The sequence below is a fragment of the Coregonus lavaretus genome, assembly GCF_964263955.1.
Source record: "Coregonus lavaretus genome assembly, chromosome: 27".
Taxonomy (NCBI): domain Eukaryota; kingdom Metazoa; phylum Chordata; class Actinopteri; order Salmoniformes; family Salmonidae; genus Coregonus; species Coregonus lavaretus.
Window position 1 is genome coordinate 33,479,096 of NC_140014.1, and position 21,412 is coordinate 33,500,507.

Sequence of the window (21,412 nt, forward strand, 5' to 3'; positions counted from 1 at the left end):
CCCTTAAAATCCAGGCGTCACAAAGAAGTAAACATAACCCCGGAAGTAGATAGGAATTCTGGGATATTTTGGATTGAGATGACGTTCGTTTGATTGCATTTTTCAAGCCAGTTGGCAAACCTGAGGTAACGATCTTCTTTATAATTATAATAATGATAATGTAGTAGCTAGCTACTGTTTTTTAAATGTCGAAATACTAGCTAGATAGCTAGCTATCCATCGAAATTATGATGCTGTCGTTATTCGTATCATATACTCGGAGAACCACGGCCTCGCCCGAGTCTAGTTGTCGATGCTAACGTTAACTAGCTAGCTAGATAGTTTTAAAAGCTGCGTCGATGCAATTTTTACATTTACATTTAAGTCATTTATCAGACGCTCTTATCCAGAGCGACTTACAAATTGGAATCGTGTCAATATTATGTCTTCTTTACATACAAGTGTTGTATTTGTTAACTACGGTATTTTTCTAGCTAATTTATGTAGAATAATTATTGAAGAAATCCTGCCATGTTGTCTTGGCTATCTGCTAAACTAATCTCCAGATTTCACTCATTGTTTTCGTTCACTGCTCAGCTGGAAGTCAACAACGGACGTTTGATCACCAATAAGTGGCAGTGAAAGTTGTGTAGACAAGGGGGTCCGCCCTCAACATTGAAGCCGAAGAGGCCGTATTTCTCAACTGATTTTGTAAGTCCCTTTCCATAACATTTATTATCCAGCATTGAAGTGGAATAGTAGTTGGCAGTGGCAGTATGACCAAACTTACTAATCCAAATAATTTTTCCAGGTTCCACAAGACCTGCCAACATGGTGTTAGCCGATTTGGGAAGAAAAATAACCTCGGCGTTGCGATCACTGAGCAATGCCACCATCATCAATGAGGAGGTATATCTAGTACCAAATCAGACTTTTTTTATTTTTTGTACAACTTTTGGCAACTTGTGGTTGTTAACTAAATAGTAGTTACATATGTTGCCAGGTTTCACCCACGCAAGAACATATGATATTTCTCATAGATAATGTCTTCTCTTTCTCTAGGTATTAAATGCCATGCTGAAAGAAGTGTGTGCTGCCCTGCTGGAAGCTGATGTCAACATCAAGTTGGTGAAGCAGCTCAGAGAAAATGTAAAGTGAGTGACATTATTCAGGAACACATTGTACTGTAGCTGAAGCTGAATTCTGTATCCTACTAATGTAATCTGTCTTTGACAACAGATCATCCATTGACCTGGAGGAGATGGCCTCTGGGCTGAACAAGAGGAGAATGATCCAGCATTCAGTGTTCAAGGAGCTCGTCAAGGTCAGTCTCATTCTCTGACGATTCTTACGTCATTGTTTGTTAGTCAGTTATTGTGGCGTGAAACTGAACGTATTATAATAGTGTTTTGTAAACTGTTTCGGTAATGTACTATACCTTCAAACCAGTCATTCCCGTCAAACAATTACCTTAATTGAACTAAGGGATCCAACAGCTGTAGTCTACCTGTATTTAAAGGTTTTGATTGCTCAGCTCAATACATAATTAGTTTCACATTAGAAGGCCTACCCTCGGACATGGATACTCAACTGATCAGTTTAGATTTCATGTGGGTTTTTGGGTGGGGGAGAAGACTTTCAGATGGCTTGTTTACACTTTTAAAGAAGCTTGTGTGGTTGGAAGAGGCACATCCCAATGTTCTCACTTCACATATTTTACAAAGATGCAATGTTTCTGTGTTAGTCGCATTTGATGCGATGGGAGTGTGTCTAAGATTTTCTGTTGTGGTTGTCTCTCAGCTGGTGGATCCAGGGGTCAAGGCTTGGACACCCACGAAGGGAAAGAACAACGTCATCATGTTTGTGGGTCTTCAGGGCAGTGGGAAAACCACAACATGTTCCAAGGTGAGCCATTCCTGGATTTCAGCCTAAAGATAAGGACATTCAGGTGGCCATTTGGCCAAAATATATTATGCCATCACTAATGTACTGTATTGAATCCCTTTTCCACAGCTGGCCTACTACTACCAAAGAAAAGGGTGGAAGACCTGTTTGATATGCGCTGACACTTTCAGAGCTGGTAAAGTTTCATTTTCTAAATCTATCTGTTTGATATTCCTCCTCAAAATAAAGAAAATGAGCTAAAAAACAAACAAAGTCAACAACAACCGTTTTTTATGTGTGTGCAGGTGCCTTCGATCAGTTGAAGCAAAATGCAACAAAAGCCAGAATTCCATTCTATGGAAGGTATGTATGCTTTGCATTTGGTCGCTTCTCATATGTATGTGATGCATCTCATCAAGTAATTTTTTAGTGATATTAGATTTTTATGCTAATGTAAAAGGTAAGGAGCCTTGCACAAGCTTTGGCAGCTTGATGTGTAAATACACCCCCTGGACAGGATGCTAGTCTATCGCAGGGCCTTGCCTGCATACAGTACACTAACGTTGTATAATCCACAGTTACACAGAGATGGACCCTGTCGTCATAGCTGCGGAAGGTGTGGAAAAGTTCAAAAATGAGAGCTTTGAAATAATCATTGTTGATACCAGTGGCCGACACAAGCAAGAAGATTCCCTTTTTGAGGAGATGTTGCAGGTTTCCAATGCAGTGGTAAGTAGTATTTTTGCGCCACTGTAATCATTTAAATCTGTGAACCATCCAGGGCCCTTCAATGTCATCAATACAGTCAACTAATGCAAACATAATCTCTGGGGACATTTGTATCTCTCTGCCAGCCTGAGCTTTTGATAGTCCATTATAAAATGTACAGTGCATTCGGAAAGTATTCAGACCCCTTGGCTTTTTCCAAATTTTGTTACAATTTGCCTTATTCTAAAATTGATTACAATTTATATTTTTTTCCTCCTCAATCTACACACAATACCCCATAATGACGAAGCGAAAACAGGTTATTATTCTTTTGTGCAAATGTATTAACAGAAATACCTTATTTACATAAGTATTCAGACCCATCGCTATGAGACTCAAAATTTAGCTCAGGTGCATCCTGTTTCCATTGATCATCCTTGATGTTTTTACAACTTGATTGGAGTCTACCTGTGGTAAATTCAATTGATTGGACATGATTTGGAAAGGCACACACCTGTCTATATAAGTTGCCATGGTTGACAGTGCATGTCTGAGCAAAAACTAAGCGATGAGGTCGAAGGAATTGTCCGTAGAGCTCTGAGACAGGATTGTGTCGAGGCACAGATCTGGGGAAGGGTACCAAAACATTTCTTTAGCATTGAAGATCTCCAAGAACACAGTTGCCTCATCATAATTAAGTGGAAGAAGTTTGGAATCACCAAGACTCTTCCTAGAGCTGGCCGCCCGGCCAAACTGAGTAATCGGGGGAGAAGGGCCTTGGTCAGGGAGGTGACCAAGAACCTGATGGTCACTCTGACAGAGCTCCAGAGGGAGAACCTTCCAGAAGGAAAACCATCTCTGCAGCACTCCACCAATCAGGCCTTTATGGTAGAGTGGCCAGACGGAAGTCAATTTATTTTAAATTTTTTAGTCATTTAGCAGACGCTCTTATCCAGAGCGACTTACAGTTAGTGAGTGCATACATTGTTTTATTTTTCATACTGGCCCCCCGTGGGTTTCGAACCCACAACCCTGGCGTTGCAAACGCCATGCTCTACCAACTGAGCTACATCCCTGCTGGCCATTCCCTCCCCTCCCCTGGACCAATTGTGCGCCGCCCCATGGGTCTCCCGGTCGCGGCCGGCTACGACAGAGCCTGGATTCGAACCAGGATCTCTAGTGGCACAGCTAGCACTGCGATGCAGTGCCTTAGAACACTGCGCCACCCGGGAGACATTCCTCAGTAAAAGGCACATGACAGCCCGCTTGGAGTTTGCCAAAAGGCACTTAACGGACTCTGACCATGAGAAACAAGATTCTCTGATCTGATGAAACCAAAATTGAACTCTTTGGCCTGAATGCCAAGCGTCACGTCTGGAGGAAACCTGGCACCATTCCTACGGTGAAGCATGGTGGTGGCAGCAGCATGCTGTGGGGATGTTTTTCAGCGGCAGGTACTGGGAGACTAGTCAGGATCGAGGGAAAGATAAACGGCGCAAAGTACAGAGAGATCCTTGATGAAAACCTGCTCCAGAGCGCTCAGGACCTCAGACTGGGGCGAAGGTTCACCTTCCAACAGGACAATGACCCTAAGCACACAGCCAAGACAATGCAGGAGTGGCTTCGGGACAAGTCTCTGAATGTCCTTGAGTGGCCCAGCCAGAGCCCGGACTTTAACCCGATCGAACATCTCTGGAGTGACCTGAAAATAGCCGTGCAGCGACGCTCCCCATCCAAGCTGACAGAGCTTGAGAGGATCTGCTGAGAAGAATGGGAGAAACTTCCCAAATTCAGGTGTGCCAAGGTTGTAGCATCATACCCAAGAAGACTCGAGGATGTAATCGTTGCCAAAGGTGCTGCAACAAAGTACTGAGTAAAGAGTCTGAATACTTATGTAAATGTGATATTTCAGTTTTTTATTTGTAATACATTTGCAAACATTTATGAAAACCTGTTTTGCTTTGTCATTATGGGGTAGATTGATGAGGGGGGGGGGGGGAACAATTTAATCAATTTTAGAGTAAGGCTGTAACATAACAAAATGTGGAAAAAGTCAAAGGGTCTGAATACTTTCCGAATGCACTGTATTGCTTTAGATAAAGTGCATGCATGTTTCTATTTCCTCCAGCAACCCGACAACATTGTGTACGTGATGGATGCCTCCATTGGCCAAGCTTGCGAAGCCCAGGCTAAGGCCTTCAAAGACAAAGTAGAAGTTGCGTCCGTCATAGTGACAAAGCTGGATGGTCACGCCAAAGGTGGTGGCGCTCTCAGTGCGTAAGTAAATGGCACTCTTTGCTTCGACAACTTATCCAAGTAATGGTGAACTGAGTTTCCTTACTACTGCAGAATTCATTAACTCAATGATAATCCTGATGGTTAGGTAATGTTTCATACTCATGTTGCCTTTTTATAGAGTGGCTGCTACTAAGAGTCCCATCATTTTCATTGGTACTGGAGAACACATTGACGACTTAGAACCATTTAAGACACAACCCTTCATCAGCAAGCTACTGGGTAAGCTGTTTTTTCCCTTTTTGAATAATGGATCATCATAAGAGGTCACATTACATTTAGTTTTACCCATTTTGTACAACCTGTATTGAATGAGTTGTGTGTATTTTGTCCTCAGGCATGGGAGACATTGAAGGTTTGATAGACAAAGTCAATGAACTCAAGCTGGATGACAACGAGGAGTTGATTGACAAGCTGAAACATGGTGAGAATGAGATCATCAGCTGACATACTTGTAATATAGGCCCCATATCATAATTGACATACAGTATGCATATGCTCTGCAGTCTATAACACAGTTATACATTGTTATGTGGTATGGTTTTTTAAGCTTCTTCTAATCACCATTTGCACCACAGGTCAGTTCACTCTCCGAGACATGTACGAGCAGTTTCAGAACATCATGAAGATGGGACCATTCGGCCAGATCATGGTAAGTAAGCGGCAACCAGAATAACTATAGGGAGAAAAATTAAGGTCCCCCATATGGCTACATACTATAGATGAAACAAGAAGAATGTCAACGTTTCAGCACAACGCCCTTTCGAAACAATCTCAGCTGTATCCCCTCTTCTTGTTTTACCTAACAATATTTTACATTGTTCTGGTCACGAATGGGATGTATTGAAAGATGACAATGCTAATCTTACTTCTGTTAATGTCACAAGGGTATGATCCCAGGCTTCGGAACAGACTTCATGAGCAAAGGCAACGAGCAGGAGTCCATGGCCAGGTTGAAGAAACTCATGACAATTATGGACAGCATGAACGACCAAGGTAAAGATGTAATCCGCTTTCATCAATAAGCAACAGTAAGTGACAAACAAAAGGGTTATACAAGATGCGTACATGTTTTCCTCACTGTGGTTTCTTTCTTTGGTTTTTGCAGAACTTGACAACAAAGACGGTGCAAAGCTCTTCAGCAAGGGGCCGAACCGAATCGCCAGAGTGGCGCGCGGTTCAGGGGTCGCCACCAGGGATGTCCAGGAGCTGCTCACCCAGTACACCAAGTTCGCCCAGATGGTGAAGAAGATGGGTGGCATCAAGGGCCTGTTCAAAGGTATGCACTTCTTGGATGCATCTTAAAACATTACTAGCTGTCAAGTCCTTGCTTCCTCCGTCCTTGTTTCCTCCATTTCCCTCCTCCCCTCTCAAAGCGCATTAGAGGAGGTATGAGGGAAGGACCTTGGATCCTCTCCTCCAATGCACTGTGAGGGGAGGAATAGAGGAAACCAGGACAGAGGAAGCAAGGATTTCATGCCTAGTCACGTTTTCAGCCTTGAAACGGAAGCACTGGTCCAATTACACAATTTTGCGTTCATCAAGTAACAGGCTATGTCTCTAAATTATTTTTGCAATTTTACACGTTTGCAGGTGGTGATATGTCCAAGAATGTCAACCCCTCTCAGATGGCTAAGTTGAACCAACAGATGGCAAAGATGATGGATCCAAGGGTTCTCCACCATATGGGTAGGCTTGACTTTCACTTCCATTACAATAAGTCATGTCACATTTCCCAAACTTCCTTTTGTTACTTTACTTTGAGCATGGTCGGTCCAAACGTAATGACATAGATGTGATATAGTGTATGTTTGAGATAGGCTGCACAGAATCTCTGATCTACAAATCACCTTGCACTTCAAATAATCTCTCATTATTGGATGAAGTTTAGCGATTCTGTGCCTCTCCGCCTTGCTCTAGAGTTGAACTGATCCCCCTGAAACACGCTGATTATTGTTTGTCTCCTCTGCAGGTGGAATGTCTGGTCTCCAGTCCATGATGAGACAGTTCCAACAGGGTGCAGCTGGCAACGCCAAAGGAATGATGGGATTCAACAACATGTGAACCACTGAGCCTGAACCCAGCTAAATAAAAGGTTGTCATTTGGATTTAGCGAGAAGGTGTGAGGAGTTTTGATTTAGCAAGGAATGGAGAATATTTAGCAAAAAGGAGAGGACAGTTATTTTGCCTCCGTAATATAATTAATTAAGATGTTTGTGTATAAAACTATGCAGAGGCTTATTTACTTGTCAGGATAAATCAAAATAAGTTCTGTGATTTTACACTAATTGTAAATGAGGCACAAAAGATGCTTAAATAGTGGGATCATGATGCTTGTCCTGGGTTATGTTCATTAAGCACCAAAAGGAAGAACTTAAACCGGGAGTCACTACTTGGACTTGTCCAATAAGATACCCACAGTTTTATTTGTATTTTTTATTGCAAAACAATTTAAAATGTTTTCCGGTGTGCCCTAATGAACACAACCCTGATTTGGAGATGTTGCAAAGATATGCTGAAATTAGTTGGACATTTTTTTTTGTCATAATGTAATAAATTTTATTGCAATGTTTTAAAAAGCCAGTTTTCTTTTCTTTCATAGTTTGGTAGATCAATGATTGTCATAGTTGTCAATCATAGTTATCGGTCTATCAATAAAACTTGTCAAAGATTAGACCACATACTTTAATAGACAGTACTAGTATGAGCTACCTATGACTATTGAAACGTGTTATTGTTGGGGCACTGCATTTCAAAGGAAAGTGAGCAGAAAATGTGCATAAAACTACTGATATTCATGTTGATTTATGTGGTGTTGATCACATACAGTGCTTAACTTGGGCAGGAGATCACTGGAGCGGAGTACCAGCACCTCTTATAGAATATTAGCTCAAAAGTATTGCAGAGTTTATGCATCTACATATAAACAGTACCTGCCCTGAAAATGAGTAATGGCATCTATTTCAGGCCAAGTTAAGCACTTCACATATTTAATTTATTCAAAAGGAAATGTTTAACCAAGAGTCTCCTATCAGTCCAATAAACAGAAAACGTCTTATTTAGGTAATTCTCTCGTTTGGATCAAAGCCAGACAGGTAAAAAATGTACTGTTGAAAATAAATAAGAATATGATTAAAGCTAGTTAACTCTGTCATGAAGCTGTCCTTAAAACTATTTTTGGTGAGGCCCTATGATTGGACACCTTGACGTGGCATTACTTTCCGCAGCCATGTTGTTTGCTACGTTGTCAGCCTATGTTGTGCGGGGCGCTGTTCACTGTTGCTACAGTACGTAGCAGAGTGAACCAGTCTGAGGATATCAGGTAAATATTCCAAATATGCTACTATTTGCTGTAAATATTGACTAAGACATATCTTTGGGATATGTGTATTTCGTAATGTATTTTGGATGTAATGTTTCTTAACTGACAAGTTACAGTAGTGTGGCGGTTAGCTATCCGAGCAGGGCGATTAATTTTTTGCACATTGCATTGGCATTCGCCGGTGGGTCCGCTAGATCTGTAACTAAATTAGATAGCTAGCTGGTTGCTAACATGGTGAACACTATTTCTTTTAGTTAGCTAGCGTGTCTACTTTTGGCTTTGGCTATCTTTTTTTGGGATGGGATTTTCTCCCCTGAAATCTATTGAACAATTGTAATTGTTTTTGGCGTGCCCTTGTTAGCTACTGTATCTAGCTAATGTTGTTGTAGAGAGACTGGATGTTCATTCAATCAAAATAGCTTTGCTGGTAATCCAGCATCCGTTTGTAAAGCCTGTTGATTGATTCACCATTTGTATTTATAATGGATCCCAACTACTCTTCCTGGGGTCCAAACACATTAAGGCACTTACATCACACATAAAACAGTACATGATATAACATTAATACACCACTTCATATCTACAATACAAAATGTGTAATACCACCATACAACAATATTACAATGTACGTGTGTGTAGAGTGCGCGTGTCTGTGTTTGATTGATTCAGGTCAGCTACCTAACTAGCTAGATTAAAGCCCAGTACAGTGAGTGTTTCCATTTTGAAAGACCTTTAACTATAAAGGAATTGTGAACATTTGCATCTGATAGAATCTCATCAATTCAAATATTTTGACATCAGGAGACGGCAAAGGTTAGTGATGGTTTAATACAATTAGCTTACTACTAGCTAGCACAACTATGCATACACTTTTATTCAGATTCAGTGTGTTTTCAAAGTAAATTATTTTAAACACTTTGATCAGACAGTGGGTGAAGAAGTGGGTCACAGTCAGGATCATATTCTGTACTTTAGCCTAGTTCTAGCCATGACTTTTAGACCCAATTTTTGCCCCATTTAGAAGTAAGCCAGAATTTCCCATAGCATAGGTTACATCATATTTGGCTGCATTTTCTCTGCCCGTTTATTGATATGACACATTCAACTCATTGCAGTGCAGTGGACTATTATATAATTAATGCTATGTTGAAATATCAAATGGAATCATGACCATAAATTGTATAGCCTATATTGCTATAACACGCAGACACTCCTTTCTCTCCTTCTCAGTCTGTAGTTCTCATAGGGTGCTATGGCGACCTTCCCGGAGTTTATTGCCCAGAATGAGGAGCGTGATGGGGTGCGTTTCAGCTGGAACGTCTGGCCCTCTAGTCGTCTGGAGGCCACCCGCATGGTGGTCCCCGTGGCCTCATTGTTCACCCCCCTGAAGGAGCGCCCAGACTTGCCCCCCATCCAGTATGAGCCTGTGCTGTGTAGCAGGGCGACCTGCCGCGCTGTCCTCAACCCGCTCTGGTAAGTGAGACAACAATCCTTTTTCACTTTAGTATTTTTCACGTTTCAAATAAAGCAGATATACACTACACTCGGTGGCCCATTTATTAGGTACACCCATCTAGTACTGGGTTGGACCCCCCCCACCCCCCTTTGGCTCCAGAACAGCCTGAATTATTCGGGGCATGGAAACGTTGCTCAATTGGTATCAAGGGATCTAATGTGTGCCAGGAAAACATTCCCCACACCATTACACCACCACCACCAGCCTGTACCATTGACACCAGGCAGGATGGGGCCATGGACTCATGCTGCTTATACCAAATCCTGACTCTGCCATCAACAACAGGAACCGGGATTCGTCGGACCAGGCAATGTTTCTCCACTCCTCAATTGTCCAGTTTTGGTGATTGCGTGCCCACTGGAGCCGCTTCTTCTTGTTTTTAGCTGATAGGAGTGGAACCCGGTGTGATCATCTGCTGCAATAGCCCATCCGTGACAAGGACCGACTGTGCGTTCTGAGATGCCGTTCTGCACACGCCTGTTGTTTGCCGCTGTTATTTGCCTGTTTGTGGCCCACCTGTTAGCTTGCACGATTCTTGCCATTCTCCTTAGACCTTTCTCATCAACGAGCTGTTTTCGCCCACAGGACTGCCGCTGAATGGATGTTTTTTGTTTGTCGCACCATTCTCGGTAAACCCTAGAGACTGTCGTGCGTAAAAATCCCAGGAGGCCGGCCGTTTCTGAGATACTGGAACCAGCGCGCCTGGCATCGACGATCATTCCACGCTCAAATTCGTTTAGGTCACTCGTTTTGCCCATTCTAACGTTCAATCAAACAGTAACTGGATGCCTGTCTGCTTTATATAGCAAGCCACGGCCACGCGACTCATTATCTGTAGGAGCTAACTATTTTTGTGAACAGGGTGGCTTTCCTAATAAACTGGCCACTGAGTGTATAAATGCCTTGTACATTTTGGTGATTGTGCTCCAAATCTTTTGTATTTTTCACTGGAACAAAGCAGCATTCCCTATTCCAGGGGTCTCCAACAGGTCGATCACTAGCTACCAGTAGCTCGCAGACCACCTATGAGTAGCTTGCCAAGCAATTCTGAAAGTACATGCAATTTTGTCATAAACAAACTGTCATAAACAAATCTACCAAGTATCAAGACACCAAAAACTCCCAGCTACTATCTAACCAACGCAACATTGACATTATCCCACCACTGGTTAGCCACTATTGGCTTATAAAGCCAATATCTGCCAATTAATTTCCAGCAATATTGTCCCTTTCTGTCTGTGTAGTGCAGGCGTTTGTCTATCACTCCAGGTGTAGCCAGTAGGGATGGGTCGTTCGCGAACGAACTGCTCTTTTTGAACGGCTCTTTTTGGTGAACGTCGGGGACCAAATCCCTGATTTGCATACTTTTTCTATTGCTTTTTGAGCTCCAGACATCGATTATCTGCAGATAAATTATAAAAACATTCTCTGAAGATGGTAATTCCTCAGTGCAGAAACAATATAGTGAGGAGAGTGCCTCATTCTGTTCCACACTAATTTCTTTAGTCTGTAAAATTTGGCTCCCAAGAGCCGTTTGGGAGCCAAATGATCCGGCTCACAGAAAATACTCGGAATGCCCATCACTAGCAGTTGATGTGATAACCGTCTTGTGGGTTGACAGAAAAACTTTCCCCAAAACCTTCTCAATTAAATGTTAAATGCAAAGTAGGCTTCCCTGGCAAAAGTATATCATGAGTAAATATATCATTTGTATCTATTTGTTATTTGCAAACCTTGCCATGAAGTGAGCAGCAGCAGTACAGAACCATCGCTAGACGGCACATTAGATGACACACTAGATGCGCAATTAAAGGGGAATTGTTTTTTTCCAGACCCCCTTCTCATGTGATTTAAGCATTGACATCGACTCGGAACATCCAATTTTGTTTTTTCTCTAAGAACAATTGTAATTTTGAGAGTGAAATAAATTAAATCTAAAACCAGGAAAAATAAAACTGAGAGCATCATTTGGGGAGAAAAAAACACAGATTTTATAGGGCCCCCTTAGAGTTTTTTTAATTAATCATTATTTTACCTGGTACAGTACCAGTCAAAAGTTTGGACACACCTAATCATTCAAGGGTTTTTCTTTATTTTTACCATTTTCTACATTATAGATTAATAGTGAAGACATCAATACTATGAAATAACACATATGGAATCATGTAGTAACCCAAAAAGAGTTAAACAAATATAAATATATTTTAGATTCTTCAAATAGCCACCCTTTGCCTTGATGACAGCTTTGCACACTCTTGGCATTCTCTCAACCAGCTTCACCTGGAATGCTTTTCCAACAGTCTTGAAGGAGTTTCCACGTATGCTGAGCACTTGTTGGCTGCTTTTCCTTCACTCTGCGGTCCAACTCATCCAAAACCATCTCAATTGGGTTGAGGTCAGGTGATTGTGGAGGCCAGGTCATCTGATGCAGCACTCCATCACTCTCTTTCTTGGTCAAATAGCCCTTACACAGCCTGGAGGTGTTGGGTCATTGTCCTGTTGAAAAACAAATGATAGTCCCACTAAGCGCAAACCAGATGGGATGGCGTATCGCTGCAGAATGCTGTGGTAGCCATGTTGGTTAAGTGTGCCTTGAATTCTAAATAAATCACAGACAGTGTCACCAGTAAAGCACCATCACACCTCCTCCTCCATGCTTCACGGTGGGAACCACACATGCGTAGATCATCTGTTCACCTACTCTGCGTCTCACAAAGACACGGCGGTTGGAGCCAAAAATCCATTCATGTGGCAGTCCTCATGAGAGCCAGTTTCATCATAGCGCTTTATGGTTTTTGCGACTGCACTTTCAAAGTTCTTGAAATGTTCCGAATTGACTGACCTTCATGTCTTAAAGTAATGATGGACTGTCGTTTCTCTTTGCTTATTTGAGCTGTTCTTGCCGTAATATGGACTTTTACCAAATAGGGCTATCTTCTGTATACCACCCCTACCTTGTCACAACACAACTAATTGGCTCAAATGCATTAAGAAGGAAAGAAATTCCACAAATTAACTTTTAACAAGGCACGCCTGTTAATTGAAATGCACTCCAGGTGACTACCTCATGAAGGTGGTTGAGAGAATGCCAAGAGTGTGCAAAGCTGTCATCAAGGCAAAGGGTGGCTACTTCTGTGGTCCTCTGTAGCTCAATTGGTAGAGCATGGCGCTTGTAACGCCAGGGTAGTGGGTTTGATCCCCGGGACCACCCATACGTAAAAATTTATGCACACATGACTGTAAGTCGCTTTGGATAAAAGCGTCTGCGAAATGGCATATTATATTATTTATATATTATTATATTATACTTGGAAGAATCTGAAATCTAAAATATATTTTGATTTGTTGAACACTTTTTTGGTTACTACATGATTCCATATGTGTTATTACATAGTTTTTATGTCTTCACTATTATTCTACAATGTAGAAAATAGTAAAAATAAAGAAAAACTCTGGAATGAGTATGTGTGTCCAACCTTTTGACTGGTACTGTATATTGACAGAAAACATAGTGTACAATAGAAAGTAGTGCACTAAGAACCCGGGGAAGAGTTGTAGAGGAGAGGAGAAGAAAGCGCCAATTTAAAAGCTAGACAAAAATGAGTAGGTCACAAAGTTTCATTTTGTAAAATTAGCACTCATGCTAGAAAAGGTTGGAGACCCCTGCCCTATTCTATTTTTCCTCATTCATGACTTATAGCCTACTCCTCAATTTGTAGCCTAACTGTAATCAGGTGATTTGCACATATCCTCAGTCTTCAGAAGGTTCACATGTACTGTTTAAATAATTATAGCCTAGGGGCATTTCCATCTAAAAGGACCCATGACCACCAACATGTGAAGTTCATAGGAGCATGTCAAATTGGGTTTCAAATGAAAGCTAAGAGTCTATATGTTTGAGAAATTAAGGCATATAAAAATGTGGAATAAGCAAAGGCTTTGATTTCTGGTCAAAAATAAAGAAAAGGGGTCTACCAGAAAGTCTTAAAAGGTATTAGAAATACATCAAAACACAATAATGTTGAAGTAAAGACACCTCCCAACTGATATCAACTCTTATATTTAGTTTTGGATAAATTATTTGCCTTCTGTAAGATTAAGAAACATTGCCTTGTGCTTTGTAATTCCGTTACCAAAAACCCACATCTTTAAGATATTTCCTAATTTCTATCCCTCGTGAGGAGGGAGGATAATGAAAGTTCACAGAAGTAACAAGTAAAGGTAGACCTACCAATTTAGTTATAGTGTTTTTACTGAAATCAAAGTTTGTTTATGAATTATTAATTGATTAAAACTCGTAATTCTGTTACCAAATCAGTAACGGAATTACTGCAATTGAATTAGCTACAATGGGAAATCATAGTAGTCACAAACCACAGTTAGGTCACCTGCTACTGTCCTCACTTCCACTGGCATACTGTTATGTTCAGCTCATAGGGTCACCTGCTACTGTCCTCCCTTCCACTGGCAGACTGTTATGTTCAGCTCATAGGGTCACCTGCTACTGTCCTCCCTTCCACTGGCAGACTGTTGTGTTCAGCTCATAACAGTTTTTTTCTTCTCTTTCTGTCGTCTGGTTGTCAAAGCAAGACTGTGAAAAGAGTCTGTACAACCCTTGCCTCCCTCTCTCTCTGCCGCTCTCTCTCTTTTCTCTCCATTTAATGTCACCTCTCCCGGCTCTTTCTGACAGTGGTTCGAAAACCTTGGGCCGCGGGGGGCTGATGTGGTCTTGTTTGGGGGATGAGCTCATTACAATAATAGCCAGTGTGTAGAATAATACCCAAATATGCAAAAGAAGGATATTGCATATTTCTACCTTTTTGTGTACCTATTCAGGATACATCACCATGAAGAGAAGGATATTCATATCCATAATTATGCATTTCTGTATAGTACAGATCAGGGAACCATGATGTCTTTCGGTTACTGTAATTCTATTACCGGATGTCAACCCACTTCACCTACTAGTTGAATAACCAAAATAATGTATATTTTTTCAAACTCAATGTGTCATGCCATAGCTGACACCCCATTCTTTCTGCAGACATCTTTGAATCGTAATTCAGAGCAGATATTTAAGAGCTTTTGGAAAACGTGGTCGCATAAAAAATGGAGGGACATTTTACCGTAATTCCGTTACCAAACTTTGCATCTGCACAGTTCTTCCAGTAAATGTGTTTGTGAATTTTTCTGTGTACATTTTTCTTCGTAGTCCTTGTGCATGGAGTTGTATTGTTTGTTAAACTTAGAAATCAATGTTTATTGTTGAAAAATATGAGTCAAAGCGTAATTCTGTTACCATGGAATGGTCCCTTAACTGTGTGGTCATTCTCTCACAGATTTGTACCACTCTTATCAATTTGTGTCTTGTTAGCAGTTGATGTTATTCTTCAATAACACAGACCCCAAATCAAATCAGAGGGAGAAAAATGTATTTATTAAAAGAGAACAAATCATAGTTGTTATGCTGGAAAGTAGATGGTAGATGTTCATTCTTCCCTGTCCTCAATGTTTCTCCACTGAACAAAGAGACAGGATGTAGTTTATAGCCTCAAGCCTAGCATGTGGCTGACCAATTAGAATTCCTTGCAATACAATTGGGCCAATGGCCAAACCCCCAAGTATCCTGTTTCAGGCTCAATGTATAGACAATTTGGACCAATGAGAACTTGCCACATGTAGCTGAGTCCCTGGTTGGAACCCCTACACAGATTCTAAACAAGGTTGAACTGAAAAACAACTATTTCCATTGATCGTTAATTCCCTCTTGACCTTTAGTCCTCTGCGTTGTGTATTTATCTTCAAATATTCTTACACTCTCAACCTAGCCAAGTGGATTACGGAGCCAAACTGTGGGCTTGCAACTTCTGCTATCAGAGAAATCAGTTTCCACCTACCTATGCTGGGATATCAGAGGTCAACCAGCCAGCTGAGCTGCTGCCACAGTTCTCCACCATTGAATATGTTGTCCAGGTAAGGTTTCTATTTGATCGATGCTGGATTCTCGAATTGTTATACAGTATTTTGATTTATCTCAATTTGATCCGTTTTATAGTAGTGTTCAACAGCATTCAGATCAGATCTCATCTTTCCTACAAATGTGTGTTATTTCGTTTTCATATAGTACATTAAAACAAGGCCTATGATGGATATCTCACACACCTTGTTCATTTTACTTGAAAACCATTTTGTCCTTTTTTATTAGTCCACCTTAAAATGAGTTTACTATCCCCCTGGCCCCCACAGAGAGGTGAAAATGAAACCGTCACTCATCTGTTGGATTCTAGCATCCTTTCACTGTTTTATGCAATAGGATAGTTGACCAGGTTCTCTCTCTTTACCCTGCAGAGAGGTCCCCAGATGCCTCTGGTCTTCCTGTACGTGGTGGACACCTGCATGGAGGATGAAGACCTGCAGGCCCTGAAGGAGTCCTTACAGATGTCCCTGTCCTTGCTGCCTCCTGCGGCCCTGGTGGGCCTCATCACCTTCGGACGCATGATCCAAGTCCATGAGCTGGGCTGCGATGGCATCTCCAAGAGCTACGTCTTCAGAGGAACCAAAGACCTTAACGCCAAGCAGCTGCAGGAGATGCTGGGCTTGACCAAACCCACTGCTGCACAGGCAGGACGGGGACCACAAGCTCCACAGCCCCCCCTCTCCAACAGGTAAACCACTCTACAAAGATACAGTCTACAGCATTGTATAGACATTGTATACTGAACAAAAATATAAACGCAACATGTAAAGTGTTGGTTTCATGAGCTGAAATAAAAGATACCAGACATTTTTCAGACCATGAAAAGCTTATTTCTCTCAAAGTTTGTGCGCACATTTAGTTACATCCCTGTTATTGAGCATTTCTCCTTTGCCAAGATAATCCATCCACCTAACAGGTGTGGCATATCAAGAAGCTGATTAAACCGCAGGATCATTACACAGGTGCACCTTGAGCTGGGGAAACTAAAAGGCCACTCTAGAATGTGCAGTTTTGTCACACAACACAATGCCACAGATGTCTCATGTTTTGAGGGAGCGTACAATTGACATGCTGACTGCAGGAATGTCCACCAGAGCTGTTGCCAGAGAATTGAATGTTAATTTCTCTACCATAAGCCGCCTCCAACGTAGTTTTAGAGAATTTGGCAGTACGTCCAACAGGCCTCAAAACCTCAGACCACATGTAACCACGCCAGCCCAGGACCTCCACATCCGGCTTCTTCACCTGCGGAATCGTTTGAGACCAGCAACCTGGACAGCTTATGAGGAGTATTTTGTGTCTGTAATAAAGCCCTTTTGTGGGGAAAAACATATTCTGATTGGCTGAGCCTGGCTCCCCAGTGGGGCTTATGCCCTCCCAGGCCCACCCATGGCTGCGCCCCTGCCCAGTCATGTGAAATCGATAGATTAGGGCCTAATTTATTAATTTAAATTGACTTATTTCCTTATGTGAACTGTAACTCAGTCAAATCGTTGAAATTGTTGGATGTTGCATTTATATTTTTGTTCAGTATAGTACCTTTTTGATTGTGGTCTGTAGATTGGTTGACTTGACTGATTTATTGATTTATTGAATGCATAAGAAAAAAATACACATACAGCCGCACACCAATGCATTGGCAGTACGTACACAAAATAAGTATAATGTTAGGACTTATTTCAATTTTCTTGTGTTGCCTAGATTCCTACAGCCTGTCCAGAAGATTGACATGAACCTGACAGACCTGCTTGGAGAGCTCCAGAGGGATCCCTGGCCTGTCACTCAGGGCAAACGGCCCCTCCGCTCGTTAGGGTCGGCCATGTCAATCGCTGTTGGCTTGCTGGAGGTTAGACCTGGACATACATATATACTGCCTCACTGCAGACCTGGGTTCAAATAGTATTTTAAATCTTTCAAATACTTTGGCTTGATTAATAGATTTTTCCTGGCACAATGGCACCAATATAATAGTTATCTGGCATCCTAGGCAGACTCAAGCAAGAGCTTTCAAAGTGTTTGAAAGATTTTAAATACTATTTAAAACCAGGTCTGTTCATATTTGTCATTGGAATATAATGGTACATATTTTTAATATTACCGTTTCGTCTGATCAGCCCCCACACACTACTTCAAATTCATATTTCCCTGTGTTCCTCTGTATGAAGTGGGATTTGTAAGATGTATAAACCTATTACGCCGTGGAATGGGGCAGGATTGTTTACTCAGCTTCATAGAAATGTTTTGTAATAAAATGTCCCTTTTTTTCCACCATCCATTCTCCTTCCAGTGCACCTTCCCTAACACTGGGGCACGCATCATGACCTTCATCGGTGGACCAGCCACTCAGGGCCCAGGCATGGTGGTAGGAGATGAGCTAAAGACCCCTATTCGATCCTGGCACGACATTGAGAAGGACAACGCCAAGTTCATGAAAAAGGGGACCAAAGTACGTTTTGGGTCAACCTTTGACTGTTCACTTTGCCTGTTATTTACAGTGGGGAAAAAAAGTATTTAGTCAGCCACCAATTGTGCAAGTTCTCCCACTTAAAAAGATGAGAGAGGCCTGTAATTTTCATCATAGGTACATGTCAACTATGACAGACAAATTGAGAAAAAAAATTCCAGAAAATCACATTGTAGGATTTTTTATGAATTTATTTGCAAATTATGGTGGAAAATAAGTATTTGGTCACCTTCAAACAAGCAAGATTTCTGGCTCTCACAGACCTGTAACTTCTTCTTTAAGAGGCTCCTCTGTCCTCCACCCGTTACCTGTATTAATGGCACCTGTTTGAACTTGTTATCAGTATAAAAGACACCTGTCCACAACCTCAAACAGTCACACTCCAAACTCCACTATGGCCAAGATCAAAGAGCTGTCAAAGGACACCAGAAACAAAATTGTAGACCTGCACCAGGCTGGGAAGACTGAATCTGCAATAGGTAAGCAGCTTGGTTTGAAGAAATCAACTGTGGGAGCAATTATTAGGAAATGGAAGACATACAAGACCACTGATAATCTCCCTCGATCTGGGGCTCCACGCAAGATCTCACCCCGTGGGGTCAAAATGATCACAAGAACGGTGAGCAAAAATCCCAGAACCACACGGGGGGACCTAGTGAATGACCTGCAGAGAGCTGGGACCAAAGTAACAAAGCCTACCATCAGTAACACACTACGCCGCCAGGGACTCAAATCCTGCAGTGCCAGACGTGTCCCCCTGCTTAAGCCAGTACATGTCCAGGCCCGTCTGAAGTTTGCTAGAGTGCATTTGGATGATCCAGAAGAGGATTGGGAGAATGTCATATGGTCAGATGAAACCAAAAAAAACTCAACTTGTCGTGTTTGGAGGACAAAGAATGCTGAGTTGCATCCAAAGAACACCATACCTACTGTGAAGCATGGGGGTGGAAACATCATGCTTTGGGGCTGTTTTTCTGCAAAGGGACCAGGACGACTGATCCGTGTAAAGGAAAGAATGAATGGGGCCATGTATTGTGAGATTTTGAGTGAAAACCTCCTTCCATCAGCAAGGGCATTGAAGATGAAACGTGGCTGGGTCTTTCAGCATGACAGTGATCCCAAACACACCGCCCGGGCAACGAAGGAGTGGCTTCGTAAGAAGCATTTCAAGGTCCTGGAGTGGCCCAGCCAGTCTCCAGATCTCAACCCCATTGAAAATCTTTGGAGGGAGTTGAAAGTCCGTGTTGCCCAACGACAGCCCCAAAACATCACTGCTCTAGAGGAGATCTGCATGGAGGAATGGGCCAAAATACCAGAAACAGTGTGTGAAAACCTTGTGAAGACTTACAGAAAACGTTTGACCTGTGTCATTGCCAACAAAGGGTATATAACAAAGTATTGAGAAACTTTTGTTATTGACCAAATACTTATTTTACACCATAATTTGCAAATAAATTCATTAAAAATCCTACAATTTGATTTTCTGGATTATTCTTTCTCATTTTATCTGTCATAGTTGACGTGTACCTATGATGAAAATTACAGGCCTCTCTCATCTTTAAGTGGGAGAACTTGCACAATTGGTGGCTGACTAAATACTTTTTCCCCCCACTGTAGATGGGTTTACCATGATCTGAACTTTTTTCAGGTCTGTTGCCACTGTCTGTGAATGGTGATGAAGTTGTGTGTTACAGCACATTAAAGTGAGACAACCAGTTAATGGCTAGATGTGTGTTTTAGCATAACAAAAATACAAACAGGCAATACCTTTTTCTATATATTATATTAAGGGATTTTCTGCCCTTGAGATCCTTGGGGGGGGGGGGGGTTCCTCCTAAGCGTTTTTTCGGGCTGCCTAAATCCAAACCGTGTAAAAAATATATATATATATACACTACCGGTCAAAAGTTTTATAACACCTACTCATTAAAGGGTTTTTCTTTATTTTTACTATTTTCTACATTGTAGAATAAAAGTGAAGACATCAAAACTATGAAATGACACATATGGAATCATGTAGTAACCAAAAAAGTGTTAAACAAATCTAAATATATTTTAAATTTGAGATTCTTCAAATAGCCACCCTTTGCCTTGATGACAGCTTTGCACACTCTTGGCATTCTCTCAACCAGCTTCACCTGGAATGCTTTTCCAACAGTCTTGAAGGAGTTCCCACATATGCTGAGCACTTGTTGGCTGCTTTTCCTTCACTCTGCGGTCCGACTCATCCCAAACCATCTCAATTTGGTTGAGGTCGGGGAATTGTGGAGGCCAGGTCATCTGATGCAGCACTCCATCACTCTCCTTCTTGGTAAAATAGCCCTTACACAGCCTGGATGTGTGTTGGGTCATTGTCCTGTTGAAAAACAAATGATAGTCCCACTAAGCCCAAACAAGATGGCATATCAATGCAGAATGCTGTGGTAGCCATGCTGGTTAAGTGTGCCTTGAATTCTAAATAAATCACAGACAGTGTCACCAGCAAAGCACCATCACACCTCCTCCTCCATGATTTATGGTGGGAAATACACATGGGGAGATCATCCGTTCACCCACACTGCGTCTCACAAAGACACGGCGGTTGGAACCAAAAATCTCCAATTTCTACTCCAGACCAAAGGACACATTTCCACCGGTCTAATGTCCATTGCTCGTGTTTCTTGGCCCAAGCAAGTCTCTACTTATTATTGGTGTCCTTTAGTAGTGGTTTCTTTGCAGCAATTTTTTCATGAAGGCCTGATTCGCACAGTCTCCTCTGAACAGTTGATGTTGAGATGTCTGTTAATAGAACTCTGTGAAGCATTTATTTGGGCTGCAATTTCTGAGGCTGGTAACTCTAATTAACTTATCTTCTACATCAGAGGTAACTCTAGGTCTTCCATTCCTGTGGCAGTCCTCAAGAGAGCCAGTTTCATCATAGTGCTTGATGGTTTTTGCGACTGCACTTTCAAAGTTCTTGAAATTTTCCGTATTGACTGACCTTCATGTCTTAAAGTAATAATGGACTGTCGTTTCTCTTTGCTTATTTGAGCTGTTTTTGCCATAATATGGACTTGGTCTTTTACCAAATAGGGCTATCTTCTGTATACCCCCCGCTACCTTGTCACAACACAACTGGTTGGCTCTAACGCATTAAGAAGGAAAGACATTTCAAATTGAGACGGTTTGGGATGAGTCGGACCGCAGAGGGAAGGAAAAGCAGCCAACAAGTGCTCAGTATATGTGGGAACTCCTTCAAGACTGTTGGAAAAGCATTCCAGGTGAAGC

General features: G+C 41.7%; 2 protein-coding genes across 2 annotated transcripts in view; both read left to right on the plus strand.

Annotated features, from left to right (window-relative positions):
- The first annotated feature begins 47 nt into the window (after positions 1-47).
- srp54 (signal recognition particle 54) lies at positions 48-8,020 on the plus strand. Its single transcript, XM_084144596.1, has 17 exons — positions 48-125; positions 577-690; positions 791-888; positions 1,042-1,133; positions 1,219-1,303; positions 1,780-1,884; positions 1,993-2,059; positions 2,169-2,226; positions 2,442-2,592; positions 4,700-4,848; positions 4,988-5,088; positions 5,204-5,290; positions 5,445-5,518; positions 5,754-5,862; positions 5,975-6,145; positions 6,460-6,555; positions 6,839-8,020. Exons 3-17 carry the CDS (start codon positions 811-813, stop codon positions 6,928-6,930), a joined length of 1,515 nt encoding a protein of 504 aa, XP_084000722.1. The 5' UTR covers positions 48-125; positions 577-690; positions 791-810; the 3' UTR covers positions 6,931-8,020.
- Positions 8,021-8,109: 89 nt separating this feature from the next.
- Positions 8,110-21,412, plus strand: part of sec23a (Sec23 homolog A, coat complex II component) — a 49,036-nt gene continuing 35,733 nt past the window's right edge. The window contains exons 1-6 of the mRNA XM_084144729.1: positions 8,110-8,188; positions 9,419-9,661; positions 15,533-15,677; positions 16,053-16,369; positions 17,383-17,527; positions 17,969-18,127. Of these exons, the coding sequence (XP_084000855.1) occupies positions 9,441-9,661; positions 15,533-15,677; positions 16,053-16,369; positions 17,383-17,527; positions 17,969-18,127 (987 nt within the window). The 5' untranslated portion in view covers positions 8,110-8,188; positions 9,419-9,440. The remainder of the gene's footprint in view (positions 8,189-9,418; positions 9,662-15,532; positions 15,678-16,052; positions 16,370-17,382; positions 17,528-17,968; positions 18,128-21,412) is intronic.